The following is a 22,329-nucleotide window of genomic DNA, read 5'->3' as shown; positions in this document are numbered from 1 at the left end:
AGAAGGTGGTGCTCCTCGCAATTTCCCACTTCAATTTCAATATCATTTTTCATAATAAAAAAAAAATAATACCATGACCATCCAGAAAGTCGTCCTCGTGGGCGCAAACGGCGACCTCGGAGCTGCCGTCCTCCGTGGACTGGTTGAGGCGGGCACCTTCCAAGTCACGGTGCTCAAGCGCCAAAGTAGCAGCAGCAGCAACGACAGCTTCCCACCGTCCGTCCAAACCCTCACGGTTCCGGACGCATGGACGGAGCCGGACCTGACAACCGCCCTGCGAGGCGCCGACGCCGTGGTAGCCTGCTTCGCACTGAGGGAGGACCCGCCGCGCGCGCACCTGGTCCTCGCCTCCGCCGCCGCCGCGGCCGGCGTCAGGCGCTACATCCCCGCCGACTTTGGCAGCGTCGACTCGCGCGCGCCCCGGGCCCGCGAGCTGGTCCCGCTGTTTGGCAAGAAGGCGGCCGTCCGGGCGCTCCTGGACAGCCTGGCCGCGTCGACGCCCACCTTTTCCTGGACGAGCATCGTGTGCGGTCACTTTTTCGACTGGGGCCTGCGTGAGAACTTTCTGCACGTGGACCTCAGGGCGCGGACCCATGAGATCCTGGACAAGGGCGAGCAGCGGAGCTCGCTGTCGACGTTGGCACAGGTCGGGAGGGCCGTCGTGGCGATCCTGAACAAGCCCGACGAGACTAGGAACCGCACCGTCTTTATCCAAAGCTTCTGCGTGAGCCAGAACGACGTCCAGGCTGCCTTGGAAAAGGCGACGGGGACAACAACCCGAGACGGAGAGTGTCAATGGAAGAAGACGTATGTTCCGGCCGAACAGTTCATCGCCGAGAAGGTGGTTCTGCGCGACGCAGGCGACAAGCAAGCCATTGAAGATCTGGTGTTTGCTCTGGGTGTCATCGACGGCGACTGGGAGAAAAAAGACGAGTTCGCCATGGATCTGCTTGGCTTGCAGCCCGAGGATCTGGATAAAGTTGTCAAGGACGTCGTGGACGAATTTGAGAAGCAACGTGACCAATAGCGCACTGCACAAGAAAAGGGGTTGTTGGTCTGGTAAATCCTCTCGGACTCTCTGAGCAAGCTCTAGTCGATTTATCAGAGACGGGGGTTTATTAGGTGGTGAGAACAATCACAAGGATCACAAGGTCAGCCACGAGAAAGGTTTTGGTTCCGTCAAGTGTCTCTGACTTTTAGGGGAAAATGAAATACATGTCACGATAGACAACAAAACCCATTTAGAGTCTTTATACCCGATGGCTATACTCAATGGCTATTAGCCAGATTCGGAAAAAAAAAATCATATCAGTACCAGAGAAACAAGGCCCAAGCATGTCGCTTCATCCAAATACAATACAACAAATAGGCTCAGAATCTCCAGGTCTTCGGCGTCCCAACCGGGGGCTAAAATATTCACTATTTCCCGGAATAACTAGCTGCGTCGTTCAAATCACGGAACATGTTGGTGGCTCGGTGTCATAGTCAATTTTAGCTACTATCCAAAAACCGGTTCAGCCCAGCCAAACGGAGATTTCCAGATTGCCTAACCCTCGTATTGCCAGACGAGTAGGAGGTCACACAACTGGGCCACTCGGTATAACCATTCTCTGCCTCCCGTGGGTTGTGATTTCAGGGAGACAATGTTGACCGCATGATCCCATCCCACTGCTTAAGATCAAGTCGCAAGGAGACAGTTTCGGCGGCATGCTTTGGAAAATCTGGCCATGTTTAGCGTGGTGTCTGGGGTAAGTGCGTTCGCAATACTGAGACCATACTCCAACAAATACCCACCTATACAAATCGTGCATATACACAAGTGACACCCAGAGGGACTGACAGTCATTGCCATTTCAACCAGCAGCACAACAGCCCAGACCCTCACAACACGCACCGTACCCCAGCCGGCGTCCACCCGCTCCGCCGCCAACCCCGAATGCCCGACCGTAACCCGCACCGCGACGGTGTGCCGCCGCTGCGTGACGCCCGAGTGCGCCGTGCTATCGACAAAGACGCGCCGCTGCGACTGCCCCTGGCCACCTGCCAGCGTGACGGTCGCGTGGCCGTGCGGGACAGACGGCAAGTGCGCCGGCGTCAAGGGCCTCGGCTGCACCACCTCGTACAGGTGGGCCCGCCCGACGTCGGCGTGCCCGGCCAACCTGGATCCGCCCAACAAGCCGAGGCCGAAGCCGGTGCAGCCTGGCGGCGGCATGGGCTGCACTGCTCCGCCCCAGCCGACTGTCACCTCGCCGCCGACGACGACGACGACGACGACGACGGCCGCGCCCACGGTGACGCCGGCTTTGTGCTCGACCGAGGTCACGGTGCAAGAGTATCCGCAGTCTTGTAGCTGCGTTTCCGACTTTTGCATCCGGGATAGTGAGTGGCACTGGTGACCGTTGAGGAGCAGGACTGAGAAAATCGAGCAAGGCTCAGCTGCCAACTACTAACAACAACTGCGATAACACCCATCGCACATGGTTCAGATCTCGTTACCCTTCCATGCGGCTGCTCCAGGCTAGACATCGCAACTGCGACCAGTACCCTCGCCTGCCCCACCAATTCAAGCTGCACACGCTGCTTCACAGCCTTTCCCTTCACAGAGACCCAGCCGTGTAGCAGCGGCTCATTGGCTCTGGCACGTACCTGTTGATCAAGCCTTTTACTGTGGCCAACGTGGCCGAGTGCGCACTCTGATGTCTGACTGGTTTGGGAGTGAGCTATCTTCTGTTCGTATTTGACAGCCGAACTATATGATATGTTACAAGGCCAGCTTCCCTGAAGGAATAGCCAACTGTGTTTTTTTTTCTCTTTTTTTTTTCGTTCTACAGGCTTTGCGATCTACAAGTTGCAGATGTCTGCATCAACAGTAATAAATTGTGTGTAAACGTCTACCTCCAGGTTCTCGTCTGTGTTCTCTATGCGGTTCCGGTCATGCAAGGCCTTATTTTATTTTCATAGACATTTGCAACTTGTTTCACCCCAACCTATGATAGGTGATCAACCTTGGAGCGTCTTCCAGCAACCAAGCAACCAGCATCGCTGTATAAAAGTCATTCTGCTGTCCGCTTCCGCCGTAATTCCATGAATTATGCTGCGCCAGTTGGAACTGATGGCCCGAAAATCAACAGTCATTATCCCTCGCCATGAATTTTTCCGTGTTTGTGCCTCTGCCTACCTCATCTTACTAGCCTGTGTCTGGACTCCAGAGTCTCGCACGCTCCTACCAGCCCGGTCCGCCAGAGTCCTCTTGGCCAAGAAAGACCCCGTTCAGCCATTCGCAGACGTGGTCAAGATCCATAGGCGTGTCGCATTCCATCTCAGACTCTTCAATCCCACAGTCGATGTAAAGCCACCTCCGTCTCTTGCCAACACTAGGTTCCATGTCGACGGGGAGGTCGTCGCTGCATACGGAGCCGCTGTCTGTCGGACCCAAGTCGATTTCTTCTTGGTAGCCACGTCGGATCGAGCCGTCCTCGTCTGCCTCGGCCTCGCAAGAATCCGCGTCACTCACATCGCACCCATCGCCCCTGGGTAGCTGTTCCACCGGCGTGGTACGGAGCTCGGTGAGGGCTCGGCGGCCCCTCGAACCGTAAAACTGTATCATGGGCCAGGCCTCGACTTCGGCGAACCAGACCAGAAAATCCCTGTTGGCTATCGGAATAAGCTCAGCATAGTTGGTGGCCATCAGTCCCAGCTGCTTGGGCTGAAGGTAAACGTTTCGAGCCTCTCCAGCGGCCCGGTACGTCGTGACGTCGGGCCAGATTGTCGTCAGTGGCTCCAACTCTTTGCTGCGAGGGTACGGATGCACAGCGACCTCTTCGACGAGGACGCCTTCGAACGCACCGCACCATGCGTTCAGATAGGGCGGATACTCGTCGCAAGACACGAGCTCGAAAACGGCACGGACGTTGCGGAACATGGCTAGCAGGTGCCAAAGAATGATCATGATGGGATAGCGCTCGACCTGGGGTACGAGGCCCATGTAGTCGTCCACGATCATGCCCTGGAAAGCGAGGTTGCGGACGTTGTCCGAGAACCCTGGAATGATGCAGTGGGTAAAAGACTCGTGGAACGGCTTGACAAGGTTATCGAATCTGAGTTGATTGATGTGCTCGAGAACCCCAAGGACCGAAACGGCCACAACGTCGCGGTCCTTGTCAAAGCGGACGACGCCCCGACGTCTGCCGCGTTCCACAGCCAAGGTGTCAGGCAGCACTTTGAGTGCTAGGAAGCGGCTCTCTCGGCAAACGGTGAGCGCGGCGATGACTGGTCGGACGCGGTCGTAGAGGAAGGGCCCCGGAACGGCCTTCCAACGCCGGTGGTGGTCGGTTCTGTCGACGCGGATGCTAAAGTCGAGAATGCGGGGGTTGGCCGTCGCGGCATCCACAAAGAACTGCCACACGAGCGAGGTGAGCTCGGCCGGAAGCAGAGCAAATTGTCGAAAGTCCATTTGAGCAGGATATATAAACAGTTGCAGTGGTTGCTGTAGTGCGAGAAAAGTTGAGCTTGTTCGTGTTACCTGGCAAAACCTGGCTGGCAGTCTGGTCGGGGCAAGGCCGGGTTTAATTAAATATACCACCATTGTTTACAAAACGCAGCAGTAATGCAGGAAACCTGCAGGAATGCGTCGAATTAGTGTTGTTTGACCGGCACGTGCACTATCTCAAGTCTATGCAGGTCTTGAACCTATTATAGCCAGGAACTGGACCTCACTCATAGAGGCTCTCGCCATCTTGGCCTCGGTTCCATGTTCATGGCTATGGGAATTGGCCTCCAGCAGTACAACAAACATCCCCCAGCTTAATTTCGACTTGAGAATCACCATAGCGACTACCATTATTGCAGCAATGATGGGAGCAGAGCTAATTTATGTCGTGGTACAGGTCCTCGGGGAGGTCAGGTGGTCCTAGTTTCTTTACCAAAGCCGTCGTATAGCCTTCATCTCTTTGATCTACGGCAATCATGCGTATCGGCCAGCATGCACCGTGACCCAACGGAGGGACCTAATCCGAGATATGACCTGCAACTGCTGGCGACTCGCCCAGCTTCATAACTATCGCGATGGAACAAGATGCTGTGTCATGGGCAATGGATGCCTGGACACTGGCCGTATCAGGTCAATTATGGGCGATCAAAAAATGACCAGACGAGGAATCGTCAGAAGAAATTTTACCGAGCAACATCGCTGGAAAAGCGATGCGCACGACGAGTTGCATATCATTTACATACAGCCAGGGCTCTAGAGTGATGGTTTTCTATGAGGGTTTATGAAAACTTGTTCAAGTCCGAAACAAAAACAAGAAAAAAAAAAATAACAAGTGGCGAAAGTTTAGCACAAACAGGGCACCTACGGTGGCCGCACAAACATGAATCCTCCAAACGAGATCTTGTCCAAATCCGGTTATGGCATTCCCAAAAGATACAATTCCGTTCTGTGATGGCTAAAATCGATAAAATTGACGAGTAGGCTCATGGTGAAGCTGCTTGGCAATGCAAAACAAGGCTCTCCTACCACCAAAAAACAAATCGCAGTTGGTGGTTACGGTAACGTTCGTACAGAAAAAGAAATTGCAAACAAACAAACAAATGCAAAAAAGACATTTCAAGTGTATTGTTCATTCCGTTCCAGGCGACCTGCGCGTGCCGCCCCCACTCCAAAAGCTCTTGTTCACTTTGTCCTTGGACGCAGGCGACGCCCTGTCGTGCCGCTCTTCAAACTCGCGGTTGTGCTGCTCCACCTCGCGCTTCTGCTCCTTGCTCAACTTGTTCTGCCCATCGCCCGGGATGCTCGCGTTGTTGACCTTGGGCGGCCGCGGTGCGTTCTCCGAGCTGCTCTCGAGCGGCTTGCCACCGCCGGTGCGGCCCAGCGCGTCGCGCTCAGAGAGGCTGTCGATGCCGGCCGTCTCGGGATCGGCTGCCGATGATGATGCCGACGATGATGGTTTGTCGCCACTGGCCTCGGCAGCCTCGGCGGCGTCCTTGGAGCGCGAGCCGCCAGACTGCGCGCTGGGTCCCTCGGCAGACTTTGGTGCCGATGACGTCGACGCGAGCTTGGCTGTTGTGCTGGACGCATTGGGCATGCGTGATCGTGCGATTGCGGACTGGGCTTGGAGGTGCAGGTGGATGGGGATGGAAGGGCTTGTGTAGACCGTGGAACAGGGCCGTGAAATCGCCTTGAGGCGAAGGCTGCTGAGTCTCTGCATTGTTTGATGAGGAGCAATTCGAGTTTGGGTGTTGTTTGTTTCTTGAGTTTTTTTTTTATGTCGAAGAATGTTAGGTTGTTCACCTTGGACGATGGGTGATTGAATAGATGGCGAGAAAAAAAAAAAAAAAAAAACGAAGCCGCGATTCAATTGAAGGACAATGTCCACTACGTCAAATATAGGTGGAAAGGTGAGAGGATTGTGAAAATGACAATGACAGCCCGAGAGTCCGTGGAAGACTCGGACCGGTAGATCAAAGAGTGCTCTCAACGCATGATGTCATTCATACAAGCCCCTGGCTCCTGTACCACTGTGTTTGTCCAAATTGGGCAACTAACACAAGGGAGTGCGGGGCAGGCTTAAGTTTAAGCGCTATTTAAAAGTGGAACTGACAGCTACCCCAATTAGCTGCATCAAACCACACTTTTCAAAGCTACTACGATCCTTCGAAACAAAATCCTACGTCAATCGATATTGAAAAGTGTTGCAGGCTATATTTACCAAAGTCACTGGCATTAGTCAGAGACGGGAGCTTTCGTCTTTTGGCTGTGTTCTTTAGTGCAACAAAAACTAAATCGGCGATCTCATAGTTAGAAGCCAGGCGGACTTTGCTACATTGTTGCACGTTATCTCGTCTTTAATTGAACAGCCCAAATAAAAAATTAAAACAAACCTGCTCTGTGCAGCCAAGGACTCAGGAAATGCAGCAGTGACTGGCTGCGTCGTCTTGATACGCGCATGACCTATGTGCGTGTTTGACTGCAGTCACAAATCGCATTGACAAAGATGGATACGCCTCTTCCTCGACATACCTATATATGCTATATTACAATGGCTGCAGTATTTTCTCCTGACTTGGCTCCTAATGACCCGCTCGAACTCTTTGGTTGCTCCAGAAAAACAAAGATGCAACAAGTCGGTAAATCAAGAGTGATTCTTGTTGCAGGCTATATTTATACAAGTCACTAGCATTAGTCATTGACGGGAGCTTTCGTCTTTGAGGTGTGTTTTTTCAGTGCAGCAATTCTGGCCTTAACACGACAAATAATGTTTTAAAGTGCACCCTCAGCGTTAAGTTTAAACCCTTCTAAAAATAATTCGTCTGAGACAAGTCGCACCAATGTCTTTCACTCTTGGTTTTGGCTATTCATGAGCATGGCATATGTCGTGAATTATAACAGACGATATGGTTATCTTGTAAAAGTGGTATATTTTACATGCCTATATAGTGGTTAAAGTTGCCGCTAACAAATGAGCATATTTCTTTTTCCCCATCAGCTCCACATCATCAAGTCTCAACGCATATCCTCATTTTTTACAAGAAACAATATACTTTTGACACTCCAGTCACCAACGTTCACCAAGTTCACCAACAAAACCCAACCAAAATGAAGGTGTCCATCGTTTTCATCACCCTTTTTACCGCCGCTTCCGCCGCCGCTCCTCAAAGAGAGTGCCAAGACCAGTTCAAAACCCGTGGCTTCTGTCGAGGCGCTACATGCGTCGTTGGATCGGCGAAAATTGAAGGTTCTCCTCAATGCCGCTCCCAACCTTAGTCTTGAGCTGGCTTCTGGTCGAACAGAGACGGGTCGTGTTAGGGGAAGGGAAGGGGGCTGGCCCCCTTGCGCCTAGGTATATATGACTGGTCTGCAGTTTGGACTGCGGAACGCGAACAACCTGTATATCATAGGCCACTCAATAAAGCCCTTAACATTGCTGCGGTAATCAAAGCGGCTATACCACCACACTATTTGAAACACATTGAACTTTTATTGAAATGTTGTAGAAATCCTGAATGACGCAGTTGGGGGAAAGAAAATAGAAACTAATGATGTCGATTTACAATTAATAAAAGAAAGAAGCTATGATAATCAAAATCAACCAACACACGACACAAAATGAGGCAGCCGCCGGTGAAAGGAAAAGAAAACGACAAAGACCGACAAAAAACAATAGTTATAATAATAAACATAGAGAAAAAAAAAGCTTTAATATACGAAAATGGCAGGATTTGAACCTACGCGGGCGAACCCACGTGATTTGAGTCGGATACCTCAGAGACGACTCTCTTTGCGGTCTCACATTCTAGTCACGCTCCTTAACCACTCAGACACATTGCCGGAAGAGCTTGGCTTCCTGATATTGGCTTGGAATCTCGTGTGGAAATAAGAAGAGACAAGACTTGGGAAGGGAACAAATTAATTAAATTTGCAAAAAAATGATATTGAGACCAAGCTTGCTTATACCGACAATGGCAGGATTTGAACCTACGCGGGCGAACCCACGTGATTTGATTTGGATCCCTCAGAGACGAGTCTCGTTGTGGGTTCTCATTCTAGTCACGCTCCTTAACCACTCAGACACATTGCCAGAAGAGGTGCTTACCTCCAGATGTGTGAGTCAACTCCAGTTGGTGGATAATAAGGGCGGTCAAGCGTGGCCGTACTGTTCAAACCATGGAATGTCAGTCGGTCAGTAGCGTGCTGATATGGCTGAAATTTGACTCGTGCGTGCAAAGTAGGCCCACATACATTTGTCTGCTATCTGCCGTTGTTCAGCCAATGGTTCCTGTCGACTATTTAACGAACTGTAAATCCCGGTTATATCAGGGATGAATCATGTCGTGCAAGGATACACAGTCATGGCCAAGGGGTTCGTTTCTACGCGCACTCTGGACAGGGTTGAACTGACCGGAAAAATGAATCAGGTAGATTGGCTCGTTTTAATCAGATCCATTTGTTATGTCTCGTGGTCCAGATTCTACCATCCTAGATCTACATTCTGCAGAATCTTGGCGTCCATTCCGTGAGTCAAGAAGGTGTCTTGCGTGCCATGATGTTCCCAGGGGCCAAAAAAGCCAAACAAAGTGGCCCGGCCCATTGGAAATTCCCACCAGATGCGGTGGATGCGCCCGCGCGAATTCGCTCTCCGTTTTAAAAAGTGCCAGGGCTTTTGTCGAAGAACAACCTAGTCTAGAAGCTTATTCTTTTTTGGGTGCCTCCTGCCATCAGTGGCTGACATAACTCATTCAACATGCTGCAAACCATGTTGTGGACTCGTTTCCGAGATGGGGATTATTTATGATGAGCTAGCGCTCACTGGAAAATGCATCAGAAAGGAAGGAAGGAGGAAGCAACAAGCCAGTTGATGTTGAACCATCACATTACATCGTGCTCATTTGTTGCGCTGAACTCCATAGTTGTCAGATAAAGAACATTGCTCAAACGCATACCTCTCAATAATTTCAAAAGTTCACTAAGAGTTCAGCATATAATACACTGGCACAGAGGCAAAGCCAAGATATTTGAAACGTTCAAAGCAGCAAGTTTTGGAGATGTCTTGCGACAATGCCCATCTGGCAAGGTGTTGACTCGCAGACGTATCGCAACACGCCCTCAGCCTCTTGGATGTCGTCTCAGCACGGATACGACTCTGAGAAAATAAGCTTTTTGCCGGGGTTCGTCCTATAATGTGTTTTTTTTTCCGTTACGGCAGCATACTGCATTCCACGGGGTGGAAACAAGGGATCCATATCGATTGTTTAACCTTTGGGTCGCCGATGCGGATGTACCTATCTGCCAGCTGCCATACTGTAAAGTACCACTACTATAGGTCTGATGGAGGTCCCCCGGGGGAAAAGCCCCCGTTTTGGATGCTTAAACGACGCGACAGCACAGCCAACCCTGTGCTCGGGTGAAGGCCGATCCGCACCACCTAGAGCATGCCACGACCCTGTAGGTGGCATCTCTTTCCTTCACCGGGTCGACACGAGTCGAGACTGTGGGAGCCGGGCCTTGCGAATGGACGTACCAAAAGCGGGAAAAGGCCTGGCGCGCAATGCGATAGATCAAGTCGGGGAAACATTTAAACATAGATCATCTCCCACCCCCTAGCTTCCGGACAAGAGGGTTCCTCTATGCATCAGCATATCCAGTCACTTGTGCTTGCTCTTGGCCCTCTTTCTTTACATATCCGTTCTTTTCTTTAGAGGCTTGGTTCCTCTGTTGGCTTTGACAGCCCTCGGTTCATCTTCAATTTTCGGTGCAGCTTTGATAGCGCCTTTCTTTTTCACGTCCTCATATACAGCTTTGACAGCATAATCTATCATCTGAGTCGAGATGTTGCCCACTACAGTTGTTGCTCTGTTTGCGGCTCTCGCTGCCGCCGCACCGGCCTCTGACTCGCTGGAGAAGCGTCGCGTGCAGGGTGAACTGGTTGTCCGGGAGGGCGCTGCCCCAGCGGCGCCGGGGGCTTTGCTTGTTGCACCTGCTGCACATGCTGGGGAGTCGGCCGCTCCTGCAGCCGAGCCGGCCAAGCCAGTTGAACAGGCTGAACCAGCTGAAGACATCGAACTAACCGAAGAGCCTACACCAACCGAACAGGTCAAACGAGCTGAACAGGCTAAAGCAGGCGATGCGGCCAAAACAAGCGATGCTGCCAAATCAGACGATGCTGCCAAAGCAGGCGATGCTGTCAAAACAGGCGATGCTGCCAAAACAAGCGATGCTGCCAAATCAGGAGATGCTGCCAAAACAGGCGATGCGGCCAAATCAGGAGATGCGGCCAAAACAGGCGATGCTGCCAAAGCAGGCGATGCTGCCAAAACAGGCGATGCGGCCAAAGCCGGCAAAGTCCGCGGCTGCGAAGACCTCAAGACGAACGGCCCCGTGGTCGAGCACAAGGTGGTCCAGGGCGACACGCTGAGCAAACTGACTGCCACGTTCCAGTCTGGCATCTGCAACATCGCCAAGGAGAGCAAAATCGCCGACCCGGACAAGATCGACGTTGGCCAGGTCCTCAAGATTCCCAGCGGTCTCTGCACGCAAAACGTCGACAATTTCACGTGCATCAAGGCCGCCGCCGCTAACCCCAACACCGACGAAAAGGGCACCTGCCTCAAGAAGGGCCCCTTCACACGCGTCATCAAGCAGGGTGACAGCTTTATCGGTATCGCCAAGGAGCTGGGCCTGCAGGAGAAGGCTGTTCTCGATGCTAACCCTGGCGTCGATCGCTTCAATCTGCAGCCCGGTCAGACTATCAACTTGCCCCAGTGCAAGACATAGGCGTTAAACTTCATTTCTCAGATGTATTATATAGTTCAGATGCGAAGACTGGGTTAGTTAATATTTTATCCATCATCTTCCATCACCCCTTCACTGGTTTTTCTGCAAATCTTGGCGCAAATGATCATTATTTACAATCATCATACCAAAAAATACGACTGTCAAACCAGCGTACCCGTCCCGATTGCAGAGAGGCCGCCAAAGCCACTCAGTCCTCCTCATAGCCCTGAAACTGATTGCTATTTGACTGCCGAGGCAAGACGGGCTCGCGACGTAGTTTCAGACTCACTCCTAGTTCTTCAAAAGCTAGAAACCAAGTGCAGTAGCCCTGGTATTTGAAAGTCATCATAGGCGCCTCGAACGACAATGGTCTTCAACTCGGGAAAATCCCCATCTCAGACCTTCGTGAAGCAGTCAAGGGCCAGTTTCAGTATCCTGGCTTCCTGTTCACAGAAGACTTCAATTTCGACCGAGTGAATCCGAGGCGGCAAAAACCAGGACAGTAGACACTTTGACATGTAAGTATCTTCGTCGTCTTCGGTGTTTGAGCCTCCTAGAATACTCTCGAAGCCAACTTCAAGATGCTCCAGCGATTCCAGGCTACGGAATGATCCTGTTCCTTCAGCTGGCTCATCAAAATACCAGCAAAATACCATTCTGACCAGAAGCATGAGAGCTTCAGGTTGAGCGAGCGGAATCTGTTGCTAGTTTGTTCAGAGAGTGTCCTAACGAGGTCGCGGGGGTATGTGTGGCCGATAAGTCGGACACTTGCGGTATACTTCAGCCTCATAGGCAAAACTCTTCAACACGGGACACTCCTGCAGGAGTAGCGTAATGTCACAAATGTCAAGGCAACAGTCACGTAGAACCAGCTCCTTGAGATTGGCCCACTTGTGGGTTTGCAGGAAGCAATTGGCTTCGAGATCATCAACACCTGGAGGCCAAGGGCAACGAGAAAGATTGCCTGCAACCTTGATGTACCCAGTTGGTCTTCTGTTGCATTCATCGTAACAATCAGGGTTTTGAGAGGTGAAAAAAATGCTCAGCGGAATGCACTCAATTATGTCGTCCCTTATATCGACCTAAAGGCACAATCCTTGCAATCCGGTGCACTCGCCAGCGAGCAACATTGGCAATGACATTCTTTGTCCTGGAGGACGGGGAATGAGGCTACTGTTCAGTTGACTATGCGGCGAATCTTTCGACTGATCCTCCGGCGGAGTAATTGGGACAAATTTTGGCTCGTTTCCGATTGCGTCGGTGAGCTCGGAAGGCAGTTCCTCAAGTTCTTGCTCCTCAATATGCATGCTGCGCACATGTTGAAACAGATCCGGCCGCTCCACAAGCATCGTTCGATAGAAAGCAGCGCTCCGGTCATCAGGATAACGCTCTGGGTATCGAGTTAAATGATCAAGGATTGGAGATGCGACCGAATTGAGAAGCTTGTTGGTCCGACACAAGTTGGCGAGTGCCAAACGGGTTGAAGGGTCTGAAGGACCTATGTCGCAGGCATACTTGCAGTTACGTTCTCGCACTCTATCATCGACGAACAGGTATGTCCGTGGCACGGGGTAGCAGTCCTGGCAGAAGAGCTCGAATGTGTCAATCAAGACCGTGATAGGAAGATCGAGAAGACTTTTCATCTTTAGCTAGCATGGCCTAGGGCTCAGTTTTCGGAAAGGGAGTACGATGAGAATCAAGATGGAGACGGAGTGCCACTGCACAAGACAAATGGGGTTAAGGTGGAAAAGAAAGGGGGAAGTGAGAGAAAGTTGAAATGAAACGATAGTGTCCAAGGTTCGTGAAGCGTGGGCACTTTTGCAACTGGCCATTCCTGCCTGATTAGGACATGTCAAAAGTGGAAAGAACGGGGAGAGTGCACGCCAAAGGCAAACTGTTTGTGTTTTTCCAATTGGCAGACTTGACCATGTTTGCAGTAAATCAGCAGGCATTGGCGACAGAGAGTTTCATGGGGAAAAAAAAGAAAGATTATTTGATCAACAAGCTAAGGAAGATGGAAGAGAGAGATAGCATACCTGAAAAAACGGCCCGCACAACTTTGTGAAGACCAAGCTATCTCTAAATACCGAAATTAATGACCATACAATTACAATCTCGAGCACATGAAAACTTGAATTCCTCACTCTCAGTCTCACTCATTCCATCCCTTGCTTAGAAAACCAATCTTTCTGAACAACTGCACCTTCCATGTTTCCTCGCATTTGCTCAGATTGCCCGCATACACAACAGTCATCGAACACCCTGGTGGACTCTGCTACTAGCGTTCTCGGCATCCAAGCTGTCCCCGGAAAGCACCTGCCACCGCGAGCGACGAGTGCGAGTCCGTAAAGAAGCCAGCCGGGTCCTTCTCGATCATGGCCACGGCAAATCCCTCGCCGGTGTCCCGCCCATCAACCATGACGCCAGTACGGAAGGGCCCCTTAAGGCAACCGAGGCTTCGGCGCACATTACCATCACCAATGGGCTCTGGGTTTGGGAAAGCAATCCTGTTCATCCATCGGCTTCGGTCAGACCACCCGGAGTCCACAATACCGCTATATAAGCACAGTCAAGAAAATGTCAACCACTCACCTCGGCGGGCCGTTCTTGCCCTTCTCACCCTGATGGATGTGCGTCGCCGTCACGGCCGGCGACTGATAATCGCCGCGGAAGCCCTGCGTGGTGATGTTGTAGCAGATGACATCCTCATCGGCATTGATGCCATACAGGAACCAGCCCTTGGAGCCTTCAAGGCCTCCCGTGGCGATGTTGGATGCGTTGACGACTTGATCCGGCGTGGCCAGTACGCTGTATGTCGATGTGAAGTAGAAGGGCGACACGCCGTCGTACTTGTCGTCCTGATTACCGATTATCCACTTGGCCTTGGCGCCGCCAAACGTCGCCAGCTTCTCGAGAAAGGGGGCGGCCATGGCGGTGCTAGCGGCGGCACCGACTGAGATGACTGTAGTGAACTTCATGGTCGATTAGAGTGGGGGAATATTATTTCGATATTATGAAGTTTGTTTATATATGCTTGCCTGCAGAGTAAGATGACTGATATGCTCTCAGTTCAACAAGCAGGTAGTTTTGACCGGTAGACTTTGTCCATTTATACATCTTTCTTTTCGGATATGTGTCATGCCTGATCATGTCCACACGCACTTGCCATACAACACAGTCCTTCAGTAAACACAAACATCAAATTCACATGACGCCAAGTGATCTTTTGGAACACTTCATTTACTACCATTCTGCGAAGCGTCATCGACTGCAAGCTGCGTTAAGCCACACCTTGGCTGATGGAGATATCCGTGCCAGCTGCGGAGGGAGTGAAGCGCCAGACCCGAGATATTGGTCCCGATCTGCGATGTGCCAAGGGGAAGTCTTGGCAAACAACAAGAAATCTACTGCCGCCCTAATGCCGGATGTACTTGGTTCCGGAGAACTCTGGTCTAGTCCCGCATCCATGGAATTCCATAACATCACGGGCGGGACTTGGCACCTCTTTCACTTCAGCCTTGGACATACCTGGACATCATTGCTGGAAAGAGACAATAATAAAAGAAAGCCGAATGATATTGATGCCAATCGGGTATCTTTGAATAAACTGAGACTAAGAAATTGAGCTGCCGAGTGAGCCGATTTGTCTCTTGGCCAGCTTTTCAGCACCACATTTTTTTTGTTCAAGAAATAAATGATGAGGATAAAAAAAAGATAAAAAGAAGAAAGAAAAAGAAAGAAAGAAAAAGAGAAAAGAAGGAGTGCCATATCGGATAGCCGAATATACAGCATATGGTTAAGGAGATCAAAATTGCCCTTTTCAACCGAGGAAGATTGGCGAGAACATGTTGGAAGAGTACAAACCCCCTTCTCAAACCTTTGGAAGTCCCTTAATCCCCATCTCCCTGCCGGCCATAATGTTACTCACGACGAGGAACCCACTACCCATCAACAGCGAGCCTCCCACAAATACCTGAGCGGCAAGGTAGCTTCCCTTCATGGCGGAGATGAGGGCGCCCGCAATCGGCGACCCGATCAGCGCCGCGATGCTGACGCAGCTAAAGGCCATGCCGATGCGCACTCCCCTCTTGCGCAGGTCCGGAGCCAAGGCAGACGCGCCGGCCGGGAACAGGCTCTGTATGCCGCCGGCGAAAAAGCCAAAGAAGAGCGTCCAGGGATATACGGCCGGTACCGTCTTGACAGCCATCCAGGAAAGGCCGCAGATGCCCGAGACGGTGGCGAAGATTATAAACATGTTGATGACCCCGAGGCGGTCGGCCAGGTAGTTTGGTACGAGTCGGCCGGGGACGCCGGCGCCGTTGAGAACCATCATAAGGTTCAGCGCGTTTGTGTACGAGAGCCCGATGATGTCGCGGCTGTAAGAGACGACAAAAATGAAGATGACGAAGACGCCCAGGAAGGCCTGATTGGAAGAAAACGACGCAAGAGTTAGCAATACAAACATCACTTGTCGACTGACGCAGCTTCCGCTCCGCCCATCTCGGTGCGGTGACAACCTACAAAGAACGCGCCGATGATATAAAAGGTGTACTGCAGCTCCTTGAAGGCAGATAAATCCAGGAACGACCCCTGCCTCCGGGGAGGAACCCTTGTCTTGATGATGAAAGCCGAGATGAGCAACGTCGCCACCTGCACGAAGCCGACGGCGCGCATGGTCCAGGAAAAGCCCACTGCGGGCAGGAGCTGCCGCACCATGATAGGAAAGACCAGGCCGCCGGTGCCGGTGGAAGAGGCGACGATGCCCATGGCAGTCGACCTCTTCTTGGCAAACCAGGTGCTCGTGACGGCGACGACCGGGCAAAAGAGGCACCCGTAGCCGATGCCCATGCAGATGCCGTGCGACAGCAGAAAGTGCCAGTACTGCGAGCCTTGGGCCGTCGTGAAGATGCCCGTCATCATGAAGACGGTTCCTGTGATGAAGAGAGCCCGAAAGTAGCCCATGTCGGTGAGCCGCCCGGTAAAGGCCCCAATGAAGAGGACGAGGAACGTCTGTATCGACCCGATCCATGCAATGTCCGACGGCGGCCGGCCGAGGAGGTCCACGTAGTACGGCTGGAAGACGCCAAACGAATTGATGAAACCCCAGCAGTTGAAATTCACAAAGTGCGCACCTAGCACGACGAGCCACGCCTCTAGGCCTCCATCTGGCGGGGGACCAGGGCTCCAGCTTGATCGGGATGCACTCCGGCTCAAGGCTCGCGAAAGTCGACTGGAAGCGCGAGGCTGCTGTTCAGCATCCTCTCGAATACTGTCTGCATCGTGCTGAATGGACGAACGCGAAAAACTGTCCAGCAGGTCGCCATTGGAGCCGTATGGCCGTACACCAGGCGCACTGTTTAAATCTTGATCCTTTGCATCTTTGCCCGGGTGATCGCTTTTCGGTTTCTTCAGCTCATACGGAGCTTCAGTCGATGATGATGCTATGCTCTGTTGATCCTCCGCCTTCTTCATTTTGTCGCCTTTTCCGCCTTTGCTGGTAGAAGGCGAGGACGATGAGCATGACGAGTGAGTCATAGAGTTCCTTTATGATTCTCAACTGGGTGGTAGCCGGCCAGGGGAGGGAAATGAAACCAAACGAGAAACTGAAATGAGGCAGATCCACTGTTAACGGTTGGAAACGCCGTTTACCATCCCATTCTTATGACAGCTTGACAGCGGATTTAGTTTTGAATGCATTTGTAATCAGAAACGCGGATCCTATCCAAAATATATTGCTCAAGTATATGCAACTAGTTAGTTAGTCACTTGGATATGTAGTGCATCTGGGCCAAGCCAATGTGGTCATCAAGAAACCCATGTTGCTTATTTTTTTTCAGTGTCCCAAAGAAAAGAGAAAAGTGGAGTCTCGTACTCCGCGGGTTTTCCACTGACTGTTCTCGTCATGAAGACAAGGGGCTACAAAGTTCAGGATTAATTAAGATCAACTTGATATAGGCCTAATTTGCGTTTCTCTGACTTGACTTACCAAACCCAACGACCTCTCTGGTCACCAGCATCCCTTCTTGGCTGACCTTCACCAATGGTCATAATGGGAGGAGCTCAGTATCCTACACCTTCAGAAAGCAAGCGTCCATTCGCCCGCCTTGTAACCAATATGCAATAGACCGATATCGGAGCCACACCTGCCAAGTCGGGTGTAAGTGGTGGTCAGCACACAATGACACCTCGAGGCTACGTATTGCGCGGCCAATGAACCGTTGCAAGATCTGGCTTGTATTCTTAAGCTAGGCTAGGATTGTGGCAAATATGTTTCAAGTCTTGCGATCTCAAAAATTTCCTCCCGTAGGTAGGCCCAAAGATCCATCATGTATCCGTGTCAATCGAAGCAACATTACTCTCCGTTCCCGACATACTTTTTTCTTTGGAAACAAATGCGATGAGTTAAAAGAACACACTTCAACCCCAGAATTAAAAAAGCTAGCACAAAATATCCGGCGGCTAGGATTTGATGTAGAAAACAAAGGAGGCGACAAGGTTGGATGCCTCGAGTCATATAATAGGGCAGGGATCTGCTACATCGTACCATCGCAGCATAGTGGTCCCTTAAACAGCGCCTAGAACTGTCAGAAGCCACTGCGCGGCTGACAGGGAAACCTTACCATCCTGTGGGACCGACTCGTGATGCAGAAGCGCTCGTCTTGGAGACCTGAAATGTGCGGCACGGGCTCGATGGGAAAGATTGGGAACCAAGGCTCGACATCTTCCTGCTTCGCAAGTATCATTTGTCCAAGTAAATTCGAAGTCGTCGCCAAACCACACCCTAGAACTGTTCCCGATATTGTCAAATGTGATGGAAGTCAGATCCGTCAAATTGTATCGACTTAGGTCAACAGTCGTCAGGCTGCAGTTTGTAAAGTTGTTGGCACTGCACGACGGAAACGATACTTCGAACTGAGACACTTGCTGTTCTTGGTCAAGTATGGCGTCGTATCGTATGCCGCTAATGTTGAAGCGGCAGTAGGTCTCGGTCGTGTTGCAACCAAGGTCGAATGAAAGCGGATTGAATCGGAAGCAGCCGTTTTCGCTCAAGGGCCCAAAACCAATCTGCCCTACCGTTTCGACTGACGAGTTGGGCGGTGACCACATGGTCATGTTGTTTCCAGAGGATGGATTGTGTGTCTGGTTGGGAGGTGGAACGATGGAAAATCCATCAGAGAAGTAAAGGCGATGGTAGGGCACAAACAGGGGCATCGGCGAGGTCGGGTTGGACCACTGGAGCGCAGCTCTGTCATCAAACTATTGAACACTGTGGTCAGCAAAAGGTATCCGAATAAAAGTGAAAGACGGACTCACGTTGACAGTCTCATTTCCACGGTCCCATTCATTTCCGCAAAACAAAGGAGAACCAGTGCCAGTTGCAGGAATAGCGGTAGTCGAATTTGTAGCAGGGTTGACGACCGTGGCTAATGTCGTTTGCGACGGTGTATTCTGTTCCCCCGACGAAGGTATGTTGCTCGGCTGGGTGATAAACGTTGCATTTCCTGTAGCGTCACGAGCGGCAGATTGCGTGGATTGCCCTCCCTGGCCGCCTTGGCCGCGAGGAGCACTCGTGGTAGGAGCAGGTGCATTTCCTTGGCTCAATGGAGGTGCAGTGGACACACTGTTGGCACCTGCAGATGTTGAACTGATACTGGTGCCGTTGATAGATTGCGTGGTCATTGGAGGCCAGGTTGTTGTTGGTGAGGTGCCGGCAGCACCTTGACTCTGAGGCTGGCGAGCTGATGATGATGGGGCGACGGCTGTGGTCTCGTTGAATTCAGTCGAAGCAGAAACACCACCTTGAGTTTGAATGGCTTGGCCCGATATTGAGGTCAATGTATCGCTGCTGTTGGCCACAGAGGAGGGGCTGCCTCCTTGTTCAACATGAGCAGAAGAATTGTTGTTGGGGGCAGAGACGTTTATTGTCGTTGATGCTGCAGTGCCGCCTTGTGTTTGTGGACCTGGAACAGTAGAGCTTGTCGGAAATGGGCCCCCAACTGTTTGGCCGACTCGCGATGCGGTAGATCTGCTGGATGTACCCGCACCGGAAGTGGCATTTGCTGAGATTGCCGAGTCTTGAGACTGCAATGGTAAGCCGCCTGTCTGGTTGATAGTTGCGGAGGGCTCGAATATTGTTGCGTTCGACGACACTGCAGTTGATACGCTACCCCCGCTTTGACCTTGACCATTTATGGAGGCGGTGGTAGAGGGCGCAGCAGTAGTGGCGCTCGCAGACGAAGTCAAGTTGCCAGAAGCGGACAGGGAAAGGGTGACGTTTTGGGACTGAACGGGGCCAACCGCTGTTTCTGTTAACACTGGGAGTGAGGTAGAGACGCCCGGACCAGCTTGAGTCTGCCCACGAAGAGTTGAAGATGTCTTCAGAGTTTCGGAGATCGAAGTGCCGTTCTGCTCTTGAGGAGTGATTGTTGAAGACGTGACTAGTGGAGAAGGCCAGATGGTACCATTGCCGGGGCCTCCTTGAGTTTGCTCGAGACGTGTCGAGGTTGTAGCCGCAGTGGTCGAAGTTGAGGTGGCATTTACTGAGGTGAGCGAGCCAACAGTGATGGAGGATGAAGTTTCCAATGGCACTGGAGCCCCAGTGCTACCTTGGGTCAGACCGGGCCGCGTCGGGGTGGACACACCGCTGCCTGTAGCCAATGTACTGTTCAAGAGCAATGCTGAAGAACTGGATGGTATCGACGAGAAAGTCCCAATTGAAGCTGCAAAGCTCGAGCGGCCGGTACTGTTGGCACCCCCTTGGCCTGGCCCACCCGGCGGTGTGACCTGAGCAGGGACGCCGAAAGTAGTGGAATTGGCGCTGATTGATTGAGCAGCACCACTAGACGGCGCCGTGGTGAAGTTGGAAGAAAATGAACCTGTGACATTTGTTGACGATTGGGCGGATTGGGCGGGGCCAGTAGGAGCAGGAACTACGATAGAACCCGTTGCAGTGATGTTGGACGACCCAGGTAGAGGTGCAGTCACGCTGGGAGCTGGAGATGGGCGGAAAGGGACACCGACAGCACTGGTAAACATGTCACCTGAGGAGCTGATTCCTGTTCCTAAAGAAGTGGTGCGCATTGCGCTTGATCTGACTGACATCGAAGTCACTCTGGAAGACGCGATCGGGATCGTGAATGAGATGCGAGTGCTAACAGGCATGCTTCGCGAATCACTTGCTGAAGGAAGGTTTGTAACAACTGACGACTGAATGCCAGAACCGCTGGGTGCAATTGTCGCCGACATGGATCCTGAGATTGTCGAGTTTGTAAAAGGAGTTGTGCCGACTCCATGGTGTGAGGTATGCCTCGGCCCACCAGTTGAAAAGAACACCGAAGTATCTGAATGTTGCTTAGATGAAGAGGTGGTAGTTCTGCTAGGAGAGGCGGTAGGCGAAGGCCAAGGTCCGTAAGGAATGATAGTCATTGATCCCTTGGTAGAGGATGCTCGTGGCTTGCCCCCGGGAATGCTTGAAGAGGACTTCACGCGAGATATGGTTGACACAGGTCTTGATTTCGTGACAGTCATGACAGACGATGAGAGCCCATACCCGCCAGGCATGGTGTAGGTGACCACAACATCGGTTACTGAGTTTGCTGAGGATGTCACCAACCAAGTAGTTCCGCTCACAACGGGCAAGTTTGTTGTGAGCGTAATCACACGAGGCTCGCGTAACCCATCACCAGTGAGGGTGAACACAACAGTTGCAGGAGTTGGTGGTGGCTGTGACGAGGTGATCACATCAGCTGTAGTGGTGAGGGGTTCCAAGGGCGAGTAGGCAGGAAACTGGTAAGGGACTGTGATCAAGCTGATGGAAGGCACAACAGCCGGGGGAGGAATATCCATAACCTCGGTGCTGGTAGGCTCAACCACAGTAGGTTCAACAGAGGTCTCGAAAACTCCAGTGACAGTGTTGTCTGGCACCGGGGTGATTAGTGTAGAGGACAATAGTGGTGACTCTGATGAGGGCAACAATAGAGTTGTTTCAACAGGCCCTGGGCTGCCTTCCCAAACAGTGTCCCAACCAGTTGAAGACTCTGAAGATGGAACTGGCAAAATCGAGACAGAGTCCAAACTGCTAGAGGAGGGTTCAAGTGAAGGCTCAGGGGTAAAGAACATTGTTGTGCTCGCCCCAAACGAGACGGTGAAATCACCAGACGTCGGTTCAATCAGATCTGGGAGTGACGGTACCAGGGGTATAGTCTTTGTCCACTCGACAAAAGAATCTGAGCCCAGAGACTTGCTGATGGTGACAATAGAGTCTGAACCTAAATCAAGCATTGATGTCATTGAAGGCCTCTCTGCTGTCAAACCTGAGTGTAACAAAGTTGTTGCCATTGTGACAGCGATAGGCACGCCCACAGCAGGCTGTTCTGAAGCGACGGTATCAGGAACACTCGCTAAGGTTGGAATAGCGACACTCTTTGGACGTGTCACCAAAGCTAATGTAGCATCCGAGGCGGGAACTCGCTTCAAGGACCGGGTAATCGTCTTTGTTGGTCCAGTTCTAATGATGATGGTGGTGACATCCTCGGAAGAATGTCCAGCAGAAACGGAAGAAGAGCTGGTGTCTGCACCATACATGCGGACAGAGATATCCGGCACTGGAACAATTGTCAGAGTAGGAATATTCGAATTGACAGTTGAGCTAATGGTCAGCAGTGCTGAAGTAGGGACAGAGACATGAACACTCTTTCCAGAGCCGCAAGTGGTGTTGAAGTTACTTAACATCAATAGTGTGTCAGCGAGGGGGAAATATTTCTCCAAGAGTGCTGAGCTGCTTACCTCTGGGATGCTGCCGCTGCCGGAAGAACCAAGGCAGTGCTCATCAGAGCACCAACAAGCGCGAGGACGCGCATCTTGCATAAAGCCTCAAGGGCTCTCTTTGGGCTTGATAGGAAGTCAAACTAAAAGACGTTTCCACTCAATGATTGATGGCTAGTACACAACAAAGACTGACAACAAACGTAGGGCACGAGGTCGATCCAGTACTAATGTTTACCGGTGATTCAATCGAAAACTCGGGCTGTCTTGAGGGAAAGACTTAGGAGAAGCGGGAA

The 22,329-nt window shown here is 51.6% G+C and overlaps 8 protein-coding genes across 8 annotated transcripts; 3 read left to right on the top strand and 5 right to left on the bottom strand.

The window, feature by feature from the left end:
* Positions 1-73: 73 nt before the first annotated feature.
* On the top strand, positions 74-1,027 carry PpBr36_06610 (uncharacterized protein; the record flags this gene model as incomplete). The annotated part of the gene is made up of 1 exon (XM_029893753.1): positions 74-1,027. The coding sequence occupies one exon, from the start codon at positions 74-76 to the stop codon at positions 1,025-1,027; it is 954 nt and encodes a 317-aa protein (XP_029746190.1).
* Positions 1,028-1,727: 700 nt separating this feature from the next.
* Positions 1,728-2,653, top strand: PpBr36_06609 (uncharacterized protein; the record flags this gene model as incomplete). Its single annotated transcript, XM_029893752.1, has 3 exons — positions 1,728-1,748; positions 1,878-2,379; positions 2,487-2,653. 3 exons carry the CDS (start codon positions 1,728-1,730, stop codon positions 2,651-2,653), a joined length of 690 nt encoding a protein of 229 aa, XP_029746543.1.
* Positions 2,654-3,223: 570 nt separating this feature from the next.
* On the bottom strand, positions 3,224-4,453 carry PpBr36_06608 (uncharacterized protein; the record flags this gene model as incomplete). The annotated part of the gene is made up of 1 exon (XM_029893751.1): positions 3,224-4,453. One exon carries the CDS (start codon positions 4,451-4,453, stop codon positions 3,224-3,226), a length of 1,230 nt encoding a protein of 409 aa, XP_029746542.1.
* Positions 4,454-5,618: 1,165 nt separating this feature from the next.
* Positions 5,619-6,206, bottom strand: PpBr36_06607 (uncharacterized protein; the record flags this gene model as incomplete). Its single annotated transcript, XM_029893750.1, has 1 exon — positions 5,619-6,206. One exon carries the CDS (start codon positions 6,204-6,206, stop codon positions 5,619-5,621), a length of 588 nt encoding a protein of 195 aa, XP_029746540.1.
* A 4,118-nt stretch (positions 6,207-10,324) lies between these two features.
* Positions 10,325-11,269, top strand: PpBr36_06606 (uncharacterized protein; the record flags this gene model as incomplete). The annotated part of the gene is made up of 1 exon (XM_029893749.1): positions 10,325-11,269. One exon carries the CDS (start codon positions 10,325-10,327, stop codon positions 11,267-11,269), a length of 945 nt encoding a protein of 314 aa, XP_029746539.1.
* Positions 11,270-13,547: 2,278 nt separating this feature from the next.
* On the bottom strand, positions 13,548-14,247 carry PpBr36_06605 (uncharacterized protein; the record flags this gene model as incomplete). The annotated part of the gene is made up of 2 exons (XM_029893748.1): positions 13,548-13,776; positions 13,862-14,247. The coding sequence occupies 2 exons, from the start codon at positions 14,245-14,247 to the stop codon at positions 13,548-13,550; spliced, it is 615 nt and encodes a 204-aa protein (XP_029746160.1).
* An 893-nt stretch (positions 14,248-15,140) lies between these two features.
* On the bottom strand, positions 15,141-16,804 carry PpBr36_06604 (uncharacterized protein; the record flags this gene model as incomplete). The annotated part of the gene is made up of 2 exons (XM_029893747.1): positions 15,141-15,692; positions 15,791-16,804. 2 exons carry the CDS (start codon positions 16,802-16,804, stop codon positions 15,141-15,143), a joined length of 1,566 nt encoding a protein of 521 aa, XP_029746541.1.
* A 1,029-nt stretch (positions 16,805-17,833) lies between these two features.
* PpBr36_06603 (uncharacterized protein) lies at positions 17,834-22,128 on the bottom strand (the record flags this gene model as incomplete). Its single annotated transcript, XM_029893746.1, has 2 exons — positions 18,584-22,128; positions 17,834-18,526 (listed from the first exon to the last, which is right to left on the bottom strand). Exons 1-2 carry the CDS (start codon positions 21,998-22,000, stop codon positions 17,834-17,836), a joined length of 4,110 nt encoding a protein of 1,369 aa, XP_029746044.1. The 5' UTR covers positions 22,001-22,128.
* Positions 22,129-22,329: the final 201 nt, after the last annotated feature.

The sequence above is a fragment of the Pyricularia pennisetigena genome (genome assembly GCF_004337985.1).
Source record: "Pyricularia pennisetigena strain Br36 chromosome 4 map unlocalized Pyricularia_pennisetigena_Br36_Scf_6, whole genome shotgun sequence".
Taxonomy (NCBI): Eukaryota; Fungi; Ascomycota; class Sordariomycetes; order Magnaporthales; family Pyriculariaceae; genus Pyricularia; species Pyricularia pennisetigena.
Note: the sequence above shows the minus strand (reverse complement) of the source record. Positions and strands in the feature narration are given on the sequence as shown.